The 25254-nt window shown below is 33.4% G+C and overlaps 1 protein-coding gene across 19 annotated transcripts in view; it reads left to right on the top strand.

Moving 5' to 3' along the window:
- The window catches only part of LOC129755058 (transient receptor potential cation channel trpm), a 423280-nt gene that overhangs the window by 243368 nt on the left and 154658 nt on the right, over positions 1–25254 (top strand). For 13 of the 19 annotated variants that reach the window (XR_008739153.1, XR_008739150.1, XR_008739152.1 and 10 more), the window contains exons 1-2: positions 4069–4449; positions 20967–21049. Coding sequence is in view for 14 of the 19 variants with exons in the window: in XM_055751368.1 (XP_055607343.1) it covers positions 4087–4449; positions 20967–21049 (446 nt within the window). In the remaining 5 variants the exon portion in view is untranslated. Of the gene's footprint in view, positions 1–4008; positions 4450–20966; positions 21050–25254 lie in introns of those variants that run through there. The other 6 variants (XM_055751377.1, XM_055751378.1, XM_055751379.1 and 3 more) reach the window with 3 other exon arrangements.

Below are 25254 nucleotides of genomic sequence, written 5' to 3' on the forward strand. Positions count from 1 at the left end.
TGACATGAAATTCCCCGACTTAATGTTACCTTTGATTTTTATTGACAAATTAAACACCTGACTTCGTGTAATGAAACGAATGCAACAGATGACCACAACAACAACAAACATCGAAATAAATTTAATAAGAATTATCTTGATTGAAATCTAATTGGAATGGAAATTCCCAAGTAGTTAGATTTGAGCTTCTCTGGTTGTAGCTCTTTTGAGCTTTGACTATTATCGAAGAAGCTTTCGACTTGTACCCCTGCTTGTGTACAATCTTGCACAAAATAGGGAAAATGAAATATTTCCAAGAAATTTTTCGGGCTTTACTACCAGGGTTAGAAAAGGTTCTAATTTTAATTTTGCTGAATGTTTGATTTTAAATTTAAGAAATGCATTTAATATTATGGTAAAATAAAAATAAAAACAGAAACAAATCACTTATCTTGAACTCTGGTGGCCTCTTTTAGCTCAGTTTGCTTGAAAGGTCCCATTTTCCACGTCAGCATTTCTGTGTGCGTCCGGAGGGCGTAGCATAAGCCCCCTTCTCCTCAGTGACTTCGGGGCCGTAATTTCACTTCACAATCTTCAAAATATCACTTCCACTTAACAAATAACACAAATATGTATAAATAACATTCGTTGTCGGCTTCTTGATGATGTTTCGGAACAATATTTTAAAACTCTATAATTAAAACGTTTTAAAAGTTGAAAAATACGCGGACTAAAACACGAGCAGCCTCTACACGGCAGCGTTGCCATCAGGGAATCCAAAAATAATGAAAGGTTTTTTGAAAGCCTAAAATACGACTTAAAATTTGTCGATGAGCTTATATGAAATTTTTATTAATTCATACTTTTTTCTTGATTTCTGATGAATAATTTTTGGGATTTCACTAAATTTTCCCGGATTCGCCCGGATTTATGTTCGTCAATTTTGAAATTAAATTCCCGGATTTTGCCAGGTTTGAATTAAAATTCTGGCAACCTTATTGTAGACCAACGGGCCAATTTTAATAACATTTTTTCCGGCGGGCCGCACTCAAAATGACACAGATTTAAATTTATTTAAATAATAATTTTCTTATGCTGGCTTATCGCTGATATTCTTTTCTCTGCAAAGTGGGTCATTGATTGAAAATCTGTAGAAGTTAAGGGATAGTTAATTTTACAATAGAGATATTTAAATTAAACATCAATTTTTTGGAACTCAAAATTTTTCATTAAAAACACTGAGAAAGGAAATATAAAACAAATTCATGTGTTGTTTGAAATCTTGAAAGAGAAATTAAAACCCGTTTAATCAAGTCGAGAATACTGAACGTATTCAATTAATCTTAGAAAGTATAACAGTTATTTAAGGTTTTTCTTATTGATTTGTACTTTTGCATTCACTCGTTCTTTTTATAAAAAGTGCAAATTTATGAAGGCCTTTCAAAGACTCATAAAAGACTTACATTTGAAAGTCTGTTATGCAATAAACTTTTTGATTTTTTTTTCTTCTATCCTCGTTCGACGCTGAATCGTTATCGACAATTATTTGCTTAAATTTATTTTTTCTGCGCATATTTTAAGAAGCTTTTTACAATTTAAATTTGTCCTCAAAGCTCTGATGGTTATTACCTACAAACGGTACATAAACTGTTTTGTCTTTTTTAAAGTTCCGTATAAGATCATTCCGTTGGAATGTACAGCAAAATTGGAAATTTACATAATTTTATGGATTTTTAAACAAATTTCACGAAGAATTTACAGTTTTGGTTCTTAATTCTTGATTTTTTTCTATTTTGCCAAGGTTTTTCTAATTTAATTAAAACACCACTGCTAGGATAGGATTTCTATGGCGAATTTACGAAAATCTTATGATATTGATGTGAATTGTCACTATCCATTCCTATAATGATTCAATCTATCTATGTTTGGCATGACTTTTCGAAACAAAAATATTTCTTTTGTTAATGGTTTCAGTTTTGTGTATATTTCTGTGCGAAACATGCTAGTTTTTGCAAAATTTTATAAAATTAATAAATCTTCAAAATAATGCATTAATCATACTACTTTTTTTTCTTGAGGCTTAGAAAATAATTACTTTCTCACTGGTTTTACTGATGCCCATGCTTATTTGTTACTTTAAGCATTCCAGATTGTCAGATTTTTTACCGGATATCCGAGAAAAAATCAGGACAAGTCCGGTCGGGCTAGGACGTCCTAATTTAATGGAAACTTGACCGACTTTTGCCCGCATTGATTAACATTAGTCGCAAAATTAAGCATAAAGTTATTCTGCAAAATTAAGCATTATATTATAATAAATTTAGATATTTGGGTTAAAAAAAATTTTTGGAGATTTTTTTTTCTTCATAATGTACATAGGAGTTTTTTTAACTTTGAAAATGATTTGATTTACATTTTGTTCAAGTAATATTTTATTTTGGCTCTGATTTTCCAGATATTGCCAGGTTTTTGGATTGGAAAATTTGAAATCAAAAACTTGACAGGATATGCCTGGATTGGATACGCGCTAGAAAAATTCTGGAATGCTAATCTTATAGCCTTGCTATTTTTGTTTTGCTTTCCGACGAGAATTCATGGACAATTTCATACCACAAAAAATTTCAACGATATGAATGATTATGAGAAAAATTCAAATACAATCAATGAAGTGCATGTTTTATGAAGTCACCTTTAACTTTTTATTTTGTTTAGTATTGACTGGTATTTTATGATAACTAGCAATTAATCGTAGAAAAAAGTCGAAAAATTTATTTTAATTTGAGCAAAAGCTTCACGGGCCGCACATGAGTGTGCTCATCATCCCTATTCTAGACAGTATACAGCTACAATAATTTGATTTTACGTTATTCACTGTCAAAAAAAATTATAAAACATTCTTCGTAAAAAAGACTACAGACCAGCTACCAAATGCACAAAAAAAAATTTTACTTGGTGCCTAAAAAGCTGAAGTTAAAAGTAATATGTTAAAGTTGACGTAATTTGACACATTTTCGCATCATCAGGTTATCAAAATACGAAGTGCAGAGTTTTTAACAAATTTTCAAGAGAGTTTTTGAATAAATCATACGTTTATATACTCAAAATTCAGTGCAAAGTTAAATTTAGGTGTTGGAAAATCTGAGAAATTGCAAACTGATAAAAATTTCGAATAACAACTACCTTTTAAAATTCGGCAAAGAATTTGTGTTTCGTATTTTGAGAATCTAAGGATTCATAAGAATATATCCATGTGCGGTACATATAGCTTCTACCATCAGCTAGCTTGAACACTAAGTGAAATTTTCTTCGACATTCAATAACTTGAAATTGAATAGTTGTAGCTGAATACTGTCAGAGAAGCACATTACGGGGTTCCCAAAACTTTACTTGTAAAAATCGGTAGAGAAACAATAGATTTACTGTGTTTTGGTCTGAAGTGACAAATTGGCACTTAAGTTTAATAAGAGAAGCTTTCGAAATATCGCACAAACTGATCGCTTTCAAATTGAAATTTTAATTCATTTGCCAAAATTTCAGGTTTATGCATTCATACGCTTCCATTTCAATTAATCCACCCTCGTTTATCAATTAACATTGGCGAGTGAATTAAGCGAGCGTTAAAATATCTTCCGCCATTCCAGTCCGAAATGCGGGGAGTGTATGAATTATGATTTAAATTACTCATTTTTGCATCAGCATCGGATTATGATAATCATTAGAAAACGATCTTCCTTCCTTTCTTCCACCTTTCTCATTTCATCTCATTTTCTGGTATCTATGTGCCGAGCATAAACCTTACGTCTAAAGGCTCCGGACTCGAGAAATCGTTCATAATGCAAATTTAATTACTTGCCAACACATTCTGACTGAAATTCAAATGGATATTCAATGTGCTGATTAAGCTGCGTTTCAAACCCCTTGGGAGCTTTTCTACTTTTAGTAGATTTTCTTTTTCAATTAAACTGTCTGATTTGAAATACTCTATCTAGGTGTGTTTCGACTTAATTTGCAGCTCCAAGAAGTGACCGAAAAAACATTATGAAAAATTTAAAATCTAATTTAAATTTTCGGCAAAAGCAAGTGTGAGAGAAGCAAAGAAAGCGAAAAATGAAACCTAACATAGCTGTCATCGGCAACAGTTTTCCGGGGGTTGAAGCTGGCAATGTTCCTAGTCCAATTCAAGCAACGACGGTGCCCAGCAGAAACCCCAACTGGGTTTATCTACTGGACCAAAAACAGCACCCCCACACCCACCCATCGAACGATGCCTCCCCCAATCGGGCCGCCTTTCCAATGTTGGCTCAGAAGCTCCGCCGTCTGGAAGATTTCGATCTGTCGGCCACACCCCCGCGAGCTCCTTCGCCTCCACCCCCGTCGCTCTACTTCGACAACAACTCAACGGTTTCGTCCAATTCTTCGCTGGCCGAACCGCTCGATCTGAATGTGGTTCATCTGTTCGAGATCTGCAAGGTAGGTCCTTCTAGCTAGCGAAATAATTGAGGGAATTGACACGTTTGGCTTTTGTTTGCAGAAAGGAGATTTTCGTTTCCCTCTCGAACGCACGGGACGTGACTCAGTTTCGAGGAAAAGTGATTAACTTTTGGTTCGAGAAGAAAGAAATGGAAAAAGTTGATAGAGAATGGCCGAAAGTTTTGACGAGAGTTTACATCAAAAGGGAATAGTCTCGAGTTTTATTTTTTAAGGAAATCGCTCACAACTGAGTTTTATCCGTTCTCGATTAAAAAAATCTTAAAATCGCCAATAGCTTTGATAATTCAAATAACAAAACACCAACAAAAAAAGAGATTTTTTTTTTTAAACAATATATAATTTGAATATCTATATTTAAAAGGATTGAATGTAAATTTTCATAACTTTTACAAAGTAAAAATAACAAATACATGGATATTTTTTTCGAATTTTTTTGAATACGTTGTGAAGACAACAAATACTAGTATGTTGTGTAGAAAAAAAGAATTTTAAATGCAAAAGATCGCTTCAACCACTATGCCGAGCTGTTGATTTGCGACTTTTAAATGCACGGCAATTAAGCGCGGTGCAAACAGTCGTTAAAACCAAATGAGAAAGTCATCATACGTTTTGAATTTAATTCAGGTTCTAAAATTTATTTACTGATTAAACAAAACTAAATATTTACCTAACATAGAATATGTACTTACATGTTTTTTCAATTGTTTGAAGAAAATAATTTTTTCAATATGTCTTTATTTGTATCAATTCATCATTACGTTTATATTACATTATTTCATTAAATTAGGTGTTCAGCTCAATAATGAACTGTTCAGAGCCCTATAATCAAGTAGATAATAAAAATTTATTCATAAGACTTAAATTTGCTGAGCGCAATCAAGTATTTAATGCAGGAGAACATCCTGTAATACAAAAATATTTTGAACTTAAAACTAAAAACTATGATAAAATAAAACTTTTAAACTACTATAAAATAAACTAATTATGAAGAGAACGAATCTCTGCGATAAAAGACTGCATCGATTTTCCTCTGAAGTTAGAGATGATTTTCTTGGCCATCTCTTCGATCGATTCAATGCCCGCAATCCGATGAAGATTTTCGGTGCTGTGCCTAGGTGGAAGCCGCAAAATCATTTTCAAAATTTTTTTCTGAATCCTTTGGATAGCTTTTTCCTCGTCGCGCAGCAGCTAGACCAAATCGAAACTTCATACATTAACGCTGGTCGGAACACCTGTTTGTATATCAGCGTCTCATTCCTCAGACATGGGCGGGATTTCCTGTCGATGAGAGAATAAAGAGATTTAGTGTATTTACTACATTTGATTTGTGATTTTTGAAAGTAAGATTCCGATCAAGTGTGAGCAGGCACGGTCCTATGGGGGGGGTGATCGGGGTGATCACCCCCCCCCCCCCAGGGGCGGTCCTAGAGCTGGCTCTTGGGGGGGGTGATTTTCCAAATTTTCAAAAATCAGTCAATAACGTAAATATATTGCGAAAAAAACGTTCATTTGGTGAGTGCGAGTGGGGGGATGGGGGGGAGGGGGGTTATTGTGCAGTTTCAAATGAGACTTTAATATTTGCTATACACCAGACCCGTGCCATGGACACGTTCATGGGTGAGGGATTTCGAATTTCAAATTTTGTTAAAAATTATAAAATACCAATAAAAAAAGGACAATAATAAGTAAATTGATTTCGAAAACTATATTGAAACCCATAATCATCACACAAACTCGAAAAAAAATACTGATACGAATCAAAATAAATCAGAATCAAAATTTCAAATCAATTTTATTTCCTGTTAGTCATTAATAATTCATTCGAAATGTTGATACTTATTCTGTACAAAAAAAAAGTTCAAGCAAGTATTTTCAAAACATCAAAAACGGAATGCGAATTAAAAATTGGAAGAAAGCCAGAATTTGAAGCTTCGGGCTTAACAATCAGTGCACATAAGAAGAATAGATCAAATATAACACCAGATTTGATAAGAAATTGAACTCGAATTTTACAAAAAATCAGATCAGGTCAGAATATTTAATTGATAATAATGTAAATTTTCAACCATATTAATTTACATTTCTTTTCTTCAATTTCAATTTTAGTTTCGGTTGAAAAATTCCTCTGTAATGTCATCCATTTGAAATACTATTCAATCACAATTTGAAATGTGAATTATCGACGAGGAAATTATATCCATTTTGAACTTCAGAGAATTTATTCGAAATTAGTAGATGATTAATTAAAAAATGAAAATAATTAATTCTATCAAGTTATCCAGTTTATAACTTTATGTATTTAAAATACAACAACAATTCATCATCACTGACAAAGTACAATTCGGGAAATGGAAGAGTTCTTGAATGATCAAACATGAAACTGATCCCTTTTATTTATTCATTTATTCATTTGTTTATTTTTTCATCCATGAGGAATGAATTGATGACATGTGATTAAAATGCTTCTTATAAAATTCTACTTTCTCATTTTCATTATCCATACATTTCTAACTTTCTATTTGACAAGAATTTTCATAATGTTGAAATGTTCTTAGTTATGTTCTTTTAATTTTCATCGATAAGGTCGATAAATAAAATTAACAAACAAAATCACGGTGATTAACTCTTCATAAATTTGAATATAATATGAAGATTAAAAAGATTAGTTAATAACATTTGAAAATGATTTTTCTAATAAAAATGTTTTTCCAAAATAATGCAAGAGATTGCATTTTCTAGTCTATGTTTTAATGATTGATTTAGTAGAACTCGTACTTCAACTAGATTTTGCTTATTACCTCTCGTTTTGGTGATATGGAGTTTACATAGAGTTTTGAAAAGAATCAGTTTTGAGTGAAATCAATCATTGATAATTGATGAACTTACAAGTTAACATAAAAAAAACTGATTCTGAACTTGTTTATTATATTTTATTCAATTAAGAAATATTACTTTCATGATGATGAATGATCTTAAAAAAATCTACAGTGTTTAATAATTCAAACACAAGAATTTCTGACATTATTGACTAAAGAAAGTTGTAGAAAACAAAGATTTAATTTTATTGAAAATTTACTGAAGTCTGAAAAACGATTTGGTTTCTACTTTGAGAAATATCTTAAATCCTATTTAGTCATTACTTCTTTAAACATTCGTTAAAAGTCAATTATTTTACAAGATTGGGAACAGTAAATAAACAGAAAACTTAAATTAAAAAAATTCCACAGAAGTCAACATTACTTGCGTTCCTGAGGAAAGAAATGTGATATGAACCCTTATTTCGAATTTTTATTGTAATGTTTAAAAGTTTTGTCAGAAAAGTGCAGAATTTTCTTGAATAATGTTTAACCTATTTGAAAATAATTTAAGACACCAACATAAATCAAAATTAGCTCTTCAATTCTTTTCATTTAAAAAAGTTTTAATTCTGTGGCTAGGTGAATTTATAAAAAAACCTTTTGAATGTGGAGTTGAACATTTTGATAAAAAATAGAGGCTGAAATTGGGTTCTTGAAAAAATATTTCACATCAGCATAAAATTTGTATTGATTCAAACAATTTTTTAGATTTATGTGATAAATCATCAAAGTAACGGATGAATTTGATTAGATATACTTCTTTAAAAAAACAATATTTCACGACCATGATGCACACTGCTTCTTCTCTTCCCTTATAAATTTCATTTAAATTAATTAGAGGTTTATATTTAAAAAAAAGTTAGAAACTAGAGAAGTTAAACAAACTTTCTTACATACTTATTTTGATATCCTTTTAAGTAGCATATACATCCTTTTATAAAACAATCTGCGAATCTTTAATATTCACTGCGATCGATTGTTGACAAAAAGACAATTTTCGTCATTTGTATATTGAGCAGTTTAAAAATTATCAATTTAAGAACTCTTTAAAAAACCTTCCGAGATAAATGTAATTTTACAAATGAAAAAATACACACATGTGAAAAAATCTCAAGTTATCTACAATATTTTAATATCACCGTAAAACTCTCACCAAAATTTTAGTGATTCTCGTTTTCCATCAATACCTTTTGAAATCCAAACATTTATTTGAGAATGTGTAAACAATTGCTATGAATTTAAAACTGAATGTTTTATTATTCTTCAGAAGTATATTGCTGAATCGTGATTCGAAAAAACTAATTAATATAAACTCTTGTTTAGATTCTTCAATTTCTAAATATAATTTAATTCTAAAACAAAACCATTAAAATCAAATTCTTAGGTATGCAACTTTCGGAACTTTATTTTTATTTGTTTTCTCTTAATGCAGCTCTCATAGATTTTTAAATTTATTGTAACTGAATCGAAAGAAACAGTTATACATTTGAAACCAATGATTTAGTGAAAAAGTGACAAATAGTATTTTTGCTTCATCCATTTAATATTTTCAAACATCATGTATAATTTAAAATGAAAAAAAAAAAATCAAAGGGTTGATTTCTTATAGCTTATACTATTTTTCAATGAAAACTCCTTGTTCTCGAGAAAATAGTCGAGTTATGACGGGATATTATTATCACTGGTTTTATCTCATCTGGGAAAAATTAATACATAGGCAAGTTTTTGGAGCATTTGTTTTAAAACCTGGTTTTGGAGGAATATTCCTGAACTCATTTTTTATCAGGTTTTGTTCATCACCTCTAGTTTAAGAAGTAGTATTTTTGGTATTTTTAGAAAATTGAATAGATATGTTTTTTTTTTTTTTTTTTTTTTTTTTTTTTTTTTTTTAAACTGTGACCCAAAGATGGGTCTTGACTCAAACATTCAGTCAGCGAAACTTTTTTTGTAGAGAAATGAATCCAACTTAGATGAAATTTCAGGGACTAGATATGGGAAAATTGATGTTGAAAAACATGCGAAAAAAAATTCGCCTTGTCTCCCGGTGAGACTTGAACCCACATCTTGCGCCTCTCCGGGGCCCATGTATTAACATTCTACTACAGGAGACCAACCTGGCGTATGAATATTATACTGGTTGAGTGTCGATGTCTATCGGAATGAAGGGAATAGTTCTCCCATGTGATCATAATCATTTTTCTTGGTCTATATCTATTCCCATCTTTTCATCTTACGGTAGTTGGACTCAAATTTGGATATTTTAGGCACGGCAAGATTTGCATTGCCTTCTCATATACTGCACGGGTTGTCAGTTATGATGAGAAATGATGCGTTTGCCGTATTTGGATATCCAACCAAATTCGGTGTTTGGCACCGCCTTATTTTCTATTTTTAAACTGTGACCCAAAGATGGGTCTTGACTCAAACATTCAGTCAGCGAAACTACCCATCTTTGGGTCACAGTTTAAAAATAGAAAATAAGGCGGTGCCAAACACCGAATTTGGTTGGATATCCAAATACGGCAAACGCATCATTTCTCATCATAACTGACAACCCGTGCAGTATATGAGAAGGCAATGCAAATCTTGCCGTGCCTAAAATATCCAAATTTGAGTCCAACTACCGTAAGATGAAAAGATGGGAATAGATATAGACCAAGAAAAATGATTATGATCACATGGGAGAACTATTCCCTTCATTCCGATAGACATCGACACTCAACCAGTATAATATTCATACGCCAGGTTGGTCTCCTGTAGTAGAATGTTAATACATGGGCCCCGGAGAGGCGCAAGATGTGGGTTCAAGTCTCACCGGGAGACAAGGCGAATTTTTTTCGCATGTTTTTCAACATCAATTTTCCCATATCTAGTCCCTGAAATTTCATCTAAGTTGGATTCATTTCTCTACAAAAAAAGTTTCGCTGACTGAATGTTTGAGTCAAGACCCATCTTTGGGTCACAGTTTAAAAATAGAAAATAAGGCGGTGCCAAACACCGAATTTGGTTGGATATCCAAATACGGCAAACGCATCATTTCTCATCATAACTGACAACCCGTGCAGTATATGAGAAGGCAATGCAAATCTTGCCGTGCCTAAAATATCCAAATTTGAGTCCAACTACCGTAAGATGAAAAGATGGGAATAGATATAGACCAAGAAAAATGATTATGATCACATGGGAGAACTATTCCCTTCATTCCGATAGACATCGACACTCAACCAGTATAATATTCATACGCCAGGTTGGTCTCCTGTAGTAGAATGTTAATACATGGGCCCCGGAGAGGCGCAAGATGTGGGTTCAAGTCTCACCGGGAGACAAGGCGAATTTTTTTCGCATGTTTTTCAACATCAATTTTCCCATATCTAGTCCCTGAAATTTCATCTATGTTGGATTCATTTCTCTACAAAAAAAAATGAATAGATATGATTGTATTAAAATCTATTAAAGATGCATATATGGTCAGCAATTTCAAATTCAACACTGTAGGTGCCATAACAAAAGTAATTTGGTGAAAATTGGTGTAGGGGATTGCAAGTTACAGCGGTATTAGTTTGGCGGACCGATTTTTTTTATCCAATTTTAAGAAGTTAAGAAATTAATAAATTCTTTTATTTAACAATCACCCCCACGGAGTGGAAAATTTTGAAAATTCCATAGAACATTCACTAGGAAATGTTCAAACGTTTCATAGAAATTCTAGCGTTTGCGAGTATTTTGTAACGGTTTTTTGCCGCTTGGGGGGGGTGATCACCCCGATCACCCCCCCCCCCCCCATAGGACCGCGCCTGCCCCCCCCCCCCCCCCGCAAGCGGCAAAAAACCGTTACAAAATACTCGCAAACGCAGGATTTTATATAAAAACTTAGAACTTTTCCTAGTAGGTGTACTTTCGAATTCTCAAATTTTTCCACTCCGTGGGGGGTTTGTTCAATAACAGAATTTATTAATCACTTAATAGCTTAAAATTGAAAAAAAAATGAGTCCACCGAACTAAAACAGCTGTAACTTGCAATTCGCTGGACCAAATCTCACCAAATACCTTTTGTTGAGGTACTTACAGCGTTGATTTCGAATTTGCTGACCATATACACTGCCGGCCATAAGTTTGGGATCACCCCCTCAAACAAAAGCTAATTTATTTGGCCATATCTCAGTCATCTGATTACATATTGCATTTCTTTTGATCTCATTCTAAAGTCGATGAGCAAAACCTTCTTCGTATGTTATTGACAAAATATATATGTTAACTTAATATGACTAGTGAAAATTTCCGAAAAATCGCACTTTATATTTAAACTTGATCAGTTGAGGGTTGGGTGGACCGAATTTAAAAATTTTAGTTGCATTTGAATCATTTTTCAATTTTTTGCAAAAATTTGCATAGTGCCTTTAATAGATAAAAATGATAAAATAGCTATTTATGTTAACGATCAAAAGTTTGAGCTAACTCCTCAGTATCGGCGAAAAGTTTGGGATCATGCGAAACATGCAATTTAATTTCGTGCGTATCTCTGTCATAAAACTACGTTCGCTAATCTGATAAGTTATCTTCAATACTGATGAATTTTTGAAGTTTTTTGGATATTTAGTGAAAATGTTTTTCAGACTAACTTTGTTAAAACTTTAACTATAGTTTGATCATGTTTTGATAATGTTCACCAAAAAGACGGTATGTTCAATAAATACCTGCAAACTTGTTTCGACCAAAACTTTGATATCTTACAAGTTATTGCAGAGCGTTTTTTCTCCATGTTTGATGGATCAACATATCTCGATCCTTTTTAGAAGTAAAAAAAACCTTTAAGTGTTAAATTACCTTTGGGACCGTTCAGATACCACGTGGACAAAAAAAAATGATATTTTACCCCCTTCTCCCTCTCCGTGCACAAGTGTGGATATTTGGCGATCTCTACCTCCCTTCCCCAGATGTCCACCTAAACTGATTCGATTTTTGTTGCCTACATCTAAAACTACATTTCCATTTCAAGGTTTATTTTTTAATTGCAAGCTCCGATTTTTACAGAATGCATCTCCAAAGCCCATATTTTTTCTGAATTAAAGATACTGAAACTGACTAGACAATTTATATTAAAAAATACATTTGAATTTCTGATTTTTTTTAAATAAAATTTTATTTTAGAACGTTTAAAAAAAAAATAGCTTTAATTGTATTTGCCTCGACGTAGTAAAAATTATCGATTTTGTTTTATTGATATAAAACGATAATTTGGTAATTTTTCAGATTTTTAGAATTTTTTTAAACACTTTTACGATTGGAAAAAATACAAATTTTAGATAAATATATGGAAAATGGCCAAACACATAAAATTAAAAATATGTTTTCTCAAAATAAGTTTTTTTTATATTAATCATTTATTTTTCTTTTGAAGGCTCGTTTACTATGATATTTTTGTCTTTTATTAGCTTTTATGCACTTATACTCCTTTGGCTCGAAGGGCGTCATACATTTTGAGCCGTTATCACAATTAAACAATTTTAATAATGATCAATAGTTTTTATAAAAAAATCCATTCATTAATTTAAAACTTAAAAAATTAAATTAATTAAGTAAGAAATGGTTACGATAAAGTTGTTCTGAGACCGAATTATTATTAAAATTATAAAAACAAATTTCAATTATGAGGATTTTATGTTAATAAAAAATTACATTAAAAATTTGAAACTTAGATTATTGGTTGAAACTTGATATTAGTTATGCTTCAAATTCTCAAAAAGCTCAAAAAGTAGTGTTTTTCAACTGCTTTGATTAGGTGAAGTTTCCAGGTGAGATAAAAGTATTTCGTCATCCCCGACCATTTTCTCGGAAACAAGGCAATCGCTCAAGTTGAACATCCGGAAGACATTTTTCTAATTTTTGACCAACACGGCTGGATTTCAGGATTCACACCATCTCCGATATGTACTGTTTTTAGCTCATCTACACAATAATATTTCAAATTTTGAGTAGAAATCCAGCTTAATAATTTAGGTTAAAAAATCTACTCTGAATCTGAAAGTTTGGTTTTTTCAATTGCAATTGATTATGACTTTCCACTGAAATATTGAAATAGTATTCACTTTCAGAAATTATTTCTATATTCAATATTCTTTTATTCTATTCAAACATTATACAAAAAGTTTGTAAATATTGAGAGCATGAAAAAAAACTACTTTTCACTTTTTTAAATTATTCGTTGTAAATTAGTTACTATTTCTTTGGATTCAGATACAATAAAATAAAAAATTCTAGTATGAGAGCTCGGAATTCAAGAAAAAAACAAATAAAAATGAAGTGTCAAAAACTTCATACCTAAAAATATGATTTTGATGATTTTATTTTGAATTAAATTTAAATTTAAAATTGAAGAATTGGAACAAGAATTAATAATAATTCGATACTTTCGAACAACGATTCAGCAAAATACTTCGGAAAAATAATTGTATATTCAGTTTTTAATTCACAGCAATTATTAAAGAACACTTTTCTTAAATAATTGTTTTGGAATTGTTGTAAAATTTTGGTGAGGGTCTTACGCTGATATGAAGATGCCCAGAAAAAATATTGTGGATAACTTGAAGATTTTTTTATATTTTCTTCTACGAAAATGTGTGTTTAATTTTCATTTGTGAAATGAAATTCATATCGTAAAATTCTTGAAAGAATTCTTAAAGTTTTAATTTTAAAAACTATCAATTGAAAAATTAAGAAAATAATCTTTTTATCAACACTTTTTCACAGTGACCATCTTATACTCGCAAATTGTTTTATAGAAGGATATATAAATAAGTGTATTGAGAAAATTTGTTAAAAGTTTACACTATTTTTTTAAATTACAAATCTACAAAATACAAGTCTTATTTGCAACTGTAAACTTCCCCCCCCCCCTCCTCCTCCTCCTCCTCCTCCTCCTCCTCCTCCTCCTCCTCCTCCTCCTCCTCCTCCTCCGCCTCCTCTTCCTCCTCCTCCATTTTGTTTCTCAAAATAAACGTTTTTTCGCCAGGTATTTACGATATTGACTGATTTTCAAAAACTTGGAAAATCACACCACCCCCCCACCCCTCCCCCAAGAGCCAACTCTAGGACCGCCCCTGAGTGTGAGTCCCAAGTATTTCATGTGATCAGACCATTCTAATGAAACCTCATTAAAAGTTAAGAAATTATTTTCATTAGGTTTGAAAAATTCAGCTCTTGGCTTATGGGGATATACAATAAGTTGAGTATTAGAAGCGCTAGAAGAAATTTAAATTTAAATCTACGGATTTCTCCGTAGATCTACGGATTTTGAGCACTTCTACGGATCTACGGATCGAACAAAAAAAAAGTCATCAAGTTTCATTTTGCCAAAATCAGTACATTCGATAGAAGATCCACCGATCGACCAATGAAGCTCGACAGGTATGCATGCTGGAAGCCTATTTTGTCACGTTCTTCATGGTGTGATTGGCTAACGCGCCTTTTTACTGAAGCGGAAATCGGGAGTTCAAGTCCTGTCGGTGAGCCGTTGTATCTTTTTCAAAAAATTCATAATATTTACGACTTACGTTCTTCCTTTCTTAGTGTAGAAAATGCTACAAAAGGCCTAAAGTGGAACTTTTCTCCTAGTGCTTTTGTCTTTCAGTTTAGCTGCTAGGTGTCTTCACAACATGTACTTGTTAGACTGTTCCCTATATCGTGAAAATATTAAAAATAAGACACAGTTTACTACGATAAAAATAAAAACACTAACTCCTATATTTGAGGAGATAGAGACAAAATTTGTTTTACAAAGTTGTAGATATCATCAAAACATGAAGCTCTGCTGAAATAATGAGAGCTATATCTCTATTCAGTGCAGAGTTATAAAGCTTTTAGTTTAAAACACACTTGAAATTTGTTTTTTATACTTAACTATTGTTAGTTTTGAGCTTACGTGAATACGATGTTCACATCATTTATCGAGACACTATTACGTACATTTGAATTATATCTCAAGTCACTACGCCCTTTCTTTCCGAAGTTATCACAATTTTAAGTTTTATTTTACCTTAATTTTGAGAACAAGGTTAAAATAGGGCAAATGGATCCATAAACAAAATACCACATCTTAAAACTTGAATTGAGTACTACAATCTCAGCCATAAATCACTTGTCTCTATGCGCCAGTTTGTTTTGGTTCCGCATGCTTTGAGTCAATTCGCAATCGAGAACAATAGATCAATGATTGCTGATGACTGGTGATGATGATAAACGCGGTATAAATGTTTACATCATCACACGGTTAAGCGCGACAACACAAATTGGGTTCGTGGTAACACAACAGTGTTGCCAGATATTCTGGGTAAGAATATCAAAGTACTCATTGAGAAATGAGTACTTTCCCGGTTAGGGAATATAAGATGTGGAAGTGACAATTAGCTATCGCTAATTAATATAGTTGTAATCTAATGACCTTGTGGCGACGTAAACCATCTTACCCTCACATCATCATTTCGTCACCATCATCATTCACCGTCATTCATCATCATCAGCTCAACACTAACACTACAAACTAGTTCCCGAACATTCCATCAGTCAGTCCAGTCGAGAACCTTCTCGAACCAAACACACGCATGCAGTAATAACAACAACAACAGCCACGCAATTGACGCCAGCAGACAATAGCCGGCAAACCAACAATAGCAACAACAAACGATAGCACCGGCAGACAACCAATAGCGTTCTCGCGTTCGCTCACTCACACACACACAATCCATAGCTATAAATAAACCGATCAGTTGTAAATAGTTAAGTTAGTAATAAAGTGACCATTATATAGTGAACACGCCTAAGTTAATCCCGTGAAACCGAATCTCTCTTCGGGCGGAAACCACCATAACCTCATAGACGAAACATGAATAAAGATAACTCTATTCCACCACTGAAACCTGCGTTTTCAACATATATGAAGTAGGAAATGTGGTGTATGGGTAAGAGGGGTAACTTTAAAAATAACGGAAGGACTTACCGTTTGGATGACGGGGTGGGTGGGGGTTTACCTGCCGTTTGTGGGAGTCGGGTCTCGGGAGGTTGGTTCTTTTGGCGGCTCACCTTCGTCATTTGTTCGGGGGGACTGTCCATGGAGCTGTTTTGTCGGCCACGTTTCGGAGTTGAGGTTTGGCGCTGGAGGTTGCGGGTCATCATGTGACGTTCGGTGTCGGATTGGGAGTCTTCGGATTCGGAGACCTCGGAGTCTTGGGAAGTGGTAGAGTTACCTACCAGGGTGGATTCGTTGTCGCTTTCCTGGGCTTGTTGCTTCAGCTGTTCTTTCAGTTGGGAGACTAGAAGCTCAAGTTCGGCGATTCGGAGATCCTTATCGTTGTGGCAATTTGGGCGGGCGGTGCATTTTCCGGTTGATTGTTCGTTTGTTGGCGGAACATCTTTGTTGCTTCGGAATGATTGAGGCCAAAGTCAACCTTCAGCCGGACAATGGATTGTTCTTGTTTGAAAAGGGGGCAGGAACGATTCATTGCTGAATGGTTGCCTCCGTAGTTGGCGCAGTGTGGGGGGTTTGGGCATTCATCGTGTGGGCTTGGTTCTCCGCAGTCGATGCAAATTGGCGTGTTGGGACATCGGTTCTTGGAGTGGCCAAACTTTCCGCATCGGTAGCACATGAGCGGCCGTGGGTAATACGGTCTGGTGGCCACTCGGAGGAATCCGAAATAGATATACGGAGGAGGGACAGAACCTTGGAGTGTAAGTACCATGGAGTTGGTGGGGGTGGTTTTGTCTCCAGTCCTTAGGAAACGGAAAACCTTAGAGACTCCTTGATCAGCCAGGGATTTTTGAAGTTCGTCGTCGCTGAGGCCGTCTACGCTATTGCAAGAGACGACGCAGTGAAACGAGTTTAGGGTTGGGTGTTGTTCGATGATGATTGGAGTTCCATCGGTGAGGCGATTGAGCTTCACCAGTTTCGCAGCTTGGGTCGGATTCCGTACTTTGAGCAGATAGTTGGAACTGCCATCGATTGGATTACCTCCTTCGATTTTACCCACTAGCTGCTCGACGGAGGTGGAGATTATGAATGGGTTCTTTGGCAGCTTGGAAGGGCTAACAGGTTTTAAACGCAGGAAAAGAATTTCCCCATGTTCGCCACGGGGATCCAACCATTCGGGAACCGTTCTTGCATTTAGATTATTGAGCCGGAGGGAGGAATGCCCCCAAGCCGGAGAAGGGTCCCCCATCTTGATGGAGAAAGTGCCCTCTGGGCGATGAGTGTATCGAAAACAATTCACTAGGAAAGTTCTTTAAACGACGCGTGGGAAATATACCAAGTGGATGGTATCGAAAGGATGTCCGTGATTTGGAAAGTCTTGTAAAGCTGACTGAAAACACTTTACGGAGCGAGGGAAAAAAGCAACCGTTCGAGAGCGCGGTCAAAACAAGACTCACTGATCACTGACAAGTTGAAAACGTCAAATGACCTCTACGTTCAGGAACCGTTCTTTTTATAGGCAATTTGCCCGCGCATTTCGGAGAATAGTTACAATCGAAGTAGTCCGTTTTTCCGATTGTCTCATTTTACTTGTTCGTCACTTGATTCTGCATGTTCAGAATAACTGAATTTTACTGTTCTGTCTCATCTGTATCCTACATTTTGGTTATGTCAAAATTTGATTGTATAGGAAATTTGATTTGAGTGGTTTAACTTTAAACTTTCGTGATTTAATTGATTTTGCATAGGAACCACGTTTTCTAAATTTAAGGGGCGTTTCAAACAGTGATTCATCTGGTTATGTCAAAACTTGTTTTGCTTTCGAATTTGATAAATATAAAATAACCCTTGAACCTATTGAAGAGGAGGGCCCATAAAATCATCTCATCGCTCGAATGTTTGCGAACAAATTTGATAAAAATCTTGTAAAACTGTTCAAGTTATTGTGAATTTTATATTCATTTTACTGGGTGCCCCTCGATTCAAAAGGTAGAGGGACATATAATCTGAAATTTATCTCGTTAAGTCACAACTTCTTTTTTTTATTTTGATGAACATTACTTGAAATGTGCTGGTTCATTTTGTGTCGTGTTTTATATTGATATTGTTAAAGACCGATAGTGGGAATAATTTCGTGTGGGTGGTCCCCATTTTAAAGGTGAGAGTATTTATTCTGCATATTAAGCACACTAAATCATGCTTGTGAACCAATTTTTATAAATGGGAGCCCTCCTTCCAAAAGTTTGAGGAAATTCAACCTGTTATATGAACCATCTGTGGTCCTAAAACTTTCGGGTACCAAATTCCAAGTCATACAGATCACAAAAAAAGTGTCTCTGTTTTGAAATATAGGAATTTGTATGGGTCACCCGCCCCCCCCCCCCCCCTCTTCTTCTGCTACCAAAATGGGAGAAGTTATACATTGTAATGAACCATTCTTCACTGTCAAATTTGGGTTGTGTACCAAAAGCTATTGAAATCTCTCAACGATTGTTTGAGTTATGTCTCTTTACACATAGATTTTGTATGGGACCTCCCCGTTATAAAAGAGGAAAGAGTCACACATCAAAATAAATCATTTTGTCCACAACTTGCATGGGCATCAGATTTAATGATCATTGCTTAAAAATTGTTTGAATTATGTTGTTATGAAGAAGGGGAGTGAATTATGTTGTTTTCAATTCAGAAGCGAAAAAGTTCATTTGGTCTTATAAAAAAAAACTTGTGCTGGTGTAAGAATTTTCATAAAAATTGTTCAATTTAAATTCTATTTTGTATGGAAGCCCCTTTTTAAAGAAAGGGAGGATCTTGAAACTTTAGCTTTAATGTAAACGTAACTTAACTGCTTTGATTGTTTTGCTTAAATTTTCTCCTTGATATTGTAGAAACTTCTATCGATATTAGAGATACGTTGCAGTAGGGAATTTTGGATGCTAGATATTACACAATATTTACAGATTAAACTATGCAGTTCTAGTAACAATGGCCTATCTATTTTTATTGAACTGCAATTTTCAGATAATACCTATCTGTTGATTTGAGTAGCTCTTCAGCTCAGTCAAGGCTAGACTGGTTCACTTGCATACATTTTATGGTAAGCCGATTTCACTAAACCTCGTCCGATTGTTCAAGTTGATTCTACTCATTAGTGTGCTGATATTACTGCCATCAACTACAAAGCAACACATCCCCGAAGTAAACTTTAATATTAATATCTTGAATGCAGCTTCCCCAAATCAGCAAACGTTTCCACTGCAAAACCAATTTCATTTGGGAGCCAAAATTTGCTCTCGGTCTAAATTCAAACACCAAAAATCTGAATCGCTGCTGCCGGAAACGGGACATAAAATCACATGAAATCTCAATTTTTTCATTTGGCTTCAGAGCCGTTTGCTCGCTCGCTCGTTTGAGTGCGGATGGAAGCTGCTGCTTTTTTTTGTTATTAAATATTTTTCCTCAACTTTCTACGGAAGCACTGTCACAAAACCATAAATGTAGCTTGTTTACCTTCATGGGGGCTCGTTGGTATTTTGTTTTTTTGCCCTACATTTGCTTTTTGGTATCTGTTGAAACGAAGCCTTCAGGTGGCTTTTCCAGAAATAGTGGATTAAAATTTAATTTGAAATGGTTAAATGTGTATTTTGCTTTTTTTTTTCGTTTTAAATATTTAAAAAGTACTACAAAGCTGGTATAATCATACTCTATCCAAAGCTTTTTTTTTAAATGTTTTTTACGGAATGCATTCCAATGTGCGTGCCTTAGGGCTCATTAAGGAAAAATTGTTTGCGGAATGAGCTGAGCTTTTCCCCACTGGCTTCCTCCCCATTCAAATACACAACCACTTACCTGAATACTAGATGGGAACTCCCCGAACGTTTAAGCACTGTATATTTATGGTCGACTGTTTAAAAGCCCACCCTCGCCTCGGGAGCTTTGAAGTGAGTCGTTGCAGCAAGTGTATAGATATGTGTATGTATGAATGTGTGCGGTAGGAATGAGTGTGAGCGTGATAGCATAAATTTATTGGTTCAATGAAAACTGTCTGGCATGGGATTTTCCATTTACAGATCATGATCCGATTTTTACACAGTCTGTTTGATTTCTAATTTGGTTTGCATCACTGGCCTTGCTTTGGAGTTTAACGGTATCACTTTTACAGGTGTTTAACATTAGTCAAACTTGCTAGTTTTAAAAGATAAATAGATTGATAACGTACTAAACAAATGTTTGTTAAAGGTTAAAAAGCTACAATTACAAAAATTCACTATGTTGTTATGGTCTCGGTAGTTTTGTTTGTCTGTCATTTTTTTTTCAACATGTATATAGGTTGTTTCCTTTACTGAATATTGCTTGGTGTAGTTTGTTCCTTTTATTTAGAAATTTTGCATGAATTTTGAATTGTTTATTTATTCTTAAAGATTTTTTTAATAATACTCCAAAATGTGATTATAAATATCACAAAAGTGACCTTATTTTGCTCTCAGCAGCTGCTGAAGGCTGTTTTTTTTCCTGAATTGAAGCAATCAAAAAATAATTTGTATTTCTTTCGATTGCTTTGATTCAGTAGAATAATTCAACCAAGTACGCTCAAAACACACATAAGGGCTGTTTTCTACTAACCGTCCATCGCACCTGCAATAGTCGTTAACGTTTTTCTTTTTCTTATCTCTTCTTTACAGCGCACTGCACGAAGTTGGATCGAGGCAAATTTCCAGAAACGCGAGTGCATCAAGTACATTCCAAACATCAAAAATGAAGATGTGTAAGTAGTCATCACCTGGAAGCTAAAAATTTAATTGCAGAAAAACTTTAAGATAAATATACCTAATATATATTCATATATACTCTTAAATTTGATAAAAGATGAACACTGAATGATTAATCTAATTATTTTAATTTGTATCTAGAAACTTACACCGTACGACATTCTTCATATCTCAAACACGGTGTGCCAAAATACGTTATTAAAAATAAAAAATGACCACCAAAACGGCACTCGACGTTCGAAAGATATAGTATTCAGGCAAGGCCGTGCGAACGGGGGGGTTTTAGGGGTTTAACCCCCCCCCCATGAAGATTTTTTCCAAGTAAAATTTTCGCGTAGTTCAAAAAATTACTTAACCTTAATAGGTGCTTAAAAATAAGTGTTAACAAGAAAGTCAGAAATTTGGCTCGCCTCCGGCGGAATTTACTTTTAAATCACCCTAGGCTTGAGATATTTCATTTTACGACACTATATGACGTTCACGAATTGAAACTATTTTGTAATTGTAAATTTGTAATTGCAATTCAATTAACCTTTTGTATTGAATTTCTAAACTAGACACACAAAAACCATACCTCGTCTTTTGAATGGGTTTTTATTGAGAAGTGTAACTAAACAAGTACCGGGTTTGAAACGAATAATTTTAACTTCAAAATCAATTCTTTGAATACTAATTTTATACATCAACAAGTTGGAAACATGTAACACGATGGTCAACAGAATTTACAGAAAAAAACTTAAATCTTATTCTCTTCCCTATCACTAAAAATATTGATTAAAAAATGTTATGCTGATATGAAATATTCTTCATTTCAATCTCAATTTTATTTTGTGTTTCTTGTTTTTCTAAATACTCAACATCAAATTTTGAAAAGGTTTGGATAAATTGCACAAGGTCACAAAATTTACATTTTCCGATCAGCAATGAATTTAAAACGAAGTTTTGATTTATTTGGGTGCCTGAATCTAAATATGAATTTTTCCTATCAGCTTTTGTTATTCAAATAACTTTTCAAAATAGGTTAAAATTATTTAAGGATGTTCTGCGCTTTTGGACAAAACTTGAAAACAAAAACTTAACATCTTTAAATAAAAGTTTTCAATCAAAATGCAAAAATTTAATCGTTTTGCAGGTTCCAAAAAATTTGTGCATGAAACCAAGTTTTTCAACTTGATGTCAGTAATGTCAAAAATACTTGTTATGATATCTTTCCTAATTTCTTGAAACTGTTGAATTTAACTTTTTTAGATCATGCATCATCATCATCATCATCATCATCATCATCATCATCATCAAAATATTATTCCTTAATTGAATGAAGTATATAATAACGAAATCAGAATCAAATTTATTCTAAAATAGGGGCAGGGGTTTGATAGTTAATCTGTTATCAATGATTGATTTCACCTAAAACTGACACATTTTAAAATTCCAGATGAAGACGCTAGAATCTACCAAATCAACCATTAAATCATAAGCACCAAAATGATTTATGAATTAAATTCTATAAACAAGTTATTTCAGAGGTAAGGCGTGTTAATTGAAAAAATATTCTTCTAAAAACAATTATTTCTCATTTTCATGTTTTGTTTTAATTTTCAAATGAACTAACAGAATTTTATGAATTTTATAGTTGTTTTGTTAATATTTAAGTAAATTTACCGAATTTTAAAGTCAAGCTATTTAAATTTAAAAAAATATTTTTGATGCGTTTGTCTATGTTTTTCAACTCAGAGTTCTTGGGTTCAAAACACAAACCTTAAAATCCTTTCCTCATCTTACATTTCAAATCGCGATTTTTTTTTCAAATTCGGAATTTTTCAATCAACCCTTCAGTTGAAATTAAAGAAAAGAAATATCATTTAAGATGAACAATAAATAACGATTCTTATCATTTTACTAACAATATATCGTGGTTAATTTTCTACTGATCTGACGTTTATTTTAGAATTCAAATTTTTTAAATTCTGGATTTTAGAAATATTTATTTCAAATTTAAAACTAGACTGCTTTGAAATTATTTTCAAGCAAATTTCAAGTTCAGGATAAGGATCATCATTTTGAAAATATTATCAATGACTAACCAAAAATATCATTGATTGGAAACTTTCATTGTGGTTTGTTGGGAAATTTTGATTCATTTTATCAGTGAAACTTATTTGTTTGAATTTGTGTGGTATTTATGAGTAAGAAAATGATGTTACAAATTCATTTCCTTGTTTATCGTGCATTTTTTATATTGTTATTACTTTTAGCTAAATTTGAATTTCGAAACCCCCCCCCCATGGACGGGTCCTTCGCACGGGCCTGTATTCAGGCATCTATCCATGGGGCTTTTTTTTTTAAATTAGAGCGATTTTAAATTTTAAGTCAATTTGCATAAGATTTCCAATGGGGTTTCTCGACCTTATGTTCTATGACCATGGATTTTTCTGACTACACATATTTCGTGACAATCACCCAGTTCAATGACTTTATAGAAAATTTCTTGGCATTCTTCCATGGCATCTTATATATCTACATATAAAGATGAGTAGGGCTGTACACTAGACCGCTGCAGGAAAGGATTTTTTTCTCCCATAAATATGTTTTTTCGACTCCTTTTAGGTTACCAAGCATCATTGTAAAATTTGAGATGATTTGGATGATTCCTGAGTTAGCGCAACGCGTTTCAATTTTGGTTGAAAATTTGTATGGAAGGAAATATTTTTTGCACATTAAATCATCCAGAAAATTCAATTTAGCTTAAAATTTAGTTGGTCTTTGATTTTGGTTTTTGCTATTCTTAAATTTCATTTTTTGCTAAATAACATGTCAACAAGCATTTCATGAAAAATGTTAAACCTATTTCAACATTAATTAAATTTCAAATCCATTGAAAAGTATTTAAAAATGGCAGACTTTTCTTGCTAGAGATTTTATTAATTTGATGAAATGTTTTTGCAAAGGATATGAATCAATAAATTTCCTGGCTATGCAAAGCAGTTTTTTTGAGATTTTTTTAGTCTCTTCCTACGCAAAAATTCAAAAAAAAATTAAAAAAAAAACAACTTTGTGTAACACCAATAATTTCTGTTCAAAATTGGCCGTCTTTGTCTTTGATGGGAAAAGGATGAGAATAGGAGGGAAATTGGGTGGGAATGAGAAACTAGAAACTGTGGGCTATTGCTAACATATACACGCACAGCTCTTCTTCGCTGGTGGTTTTTAGTCGTCGGTCGGAAACAAAGAATGTTTTATTTTCTAATGCCGGTTTACATACACACACAGCGCTTGGTTCATCATTCGACAATATCCTTGCTGGTTGATTTTTTCCATCCTGCTTAATCTTGTGGTAGAATATGGAATTATTGAGTTTTTTTTAGACATAGGCAATGCGGTTACGCTGAGAGGAAAATGCCAGTTTTTAGAAACTCAGTTAATGCCGATCCGGCATAGAATCTTGTACCAATAACTTTACCTCCAAGGAAGTTCATTATTGGAGTAGAATCTTATTTGAGGGTGTATATGTATGTATGTTTGTTAGTATTTATATGTACTTTATGCAAATCCATACAGCTTAACCAACCAATTTTGCATAGTGATGTAGTTTGGAATAGTCTAAGTAATAAATTTGAGCCCTCCCACCTAAGAAGAAGGACCCTCCGATACAACTTTCGTTTTCTTTCCCAAGAACCAAATGTCATGGCACCCATTTTTCAATTGGAATTTCACCTGTTTGCTGAGGTTGTTTTTCATCATGGGTCGGTCATTAGAAGCAACCATCGAGCCAAAGCTTGCTGATCACTAATAACTTTAAGCGGATATTTTGTTCCTTCCACTGTTTGAAGAACAGGCCACTAACATGAGGGTTTTGATTCAATAATGAGCCTTAGGATTATAAAAAATGCAACTACACCGTTGCACTATGGGGCAGCTCCTTACAATGAGGCGACACAAAGTATTATTTAGTGTTTTCGACTATTTTTTAAATGTTGAACAATTTCTTATGAAAAATAATATTTGAAATTATTTAAGATGCTTTCGTGGACAAATTGTATAAAAATAACTCATACAGTGAGATGATTGGTGTTATTTTCTACCCTATTTCCTATTCCTACTGAAATCCGTTTATAAGATTAATTGATAACTAATTTAAACCGAGTAATTGGACTTGCAGAAAACTATCAGAATATATCTCTTCAATCTTAAAAAAAATGTT

The sequence above is a fragment of the Uranotaenia lowii genome, chromosome 3 (assembly GCF_029784155.1).
Source record: "Uranotaenia lowii strain MFRU-FL chromosome 3, ASM2978415v1, whole genome shotgun sequence".
Lineage (NCBI taxonomy): Eukaryota > Metazoa > Arthropoda > Insecta > Diptera > Culicidae > Uranotaenia > Uranotaenia lowii.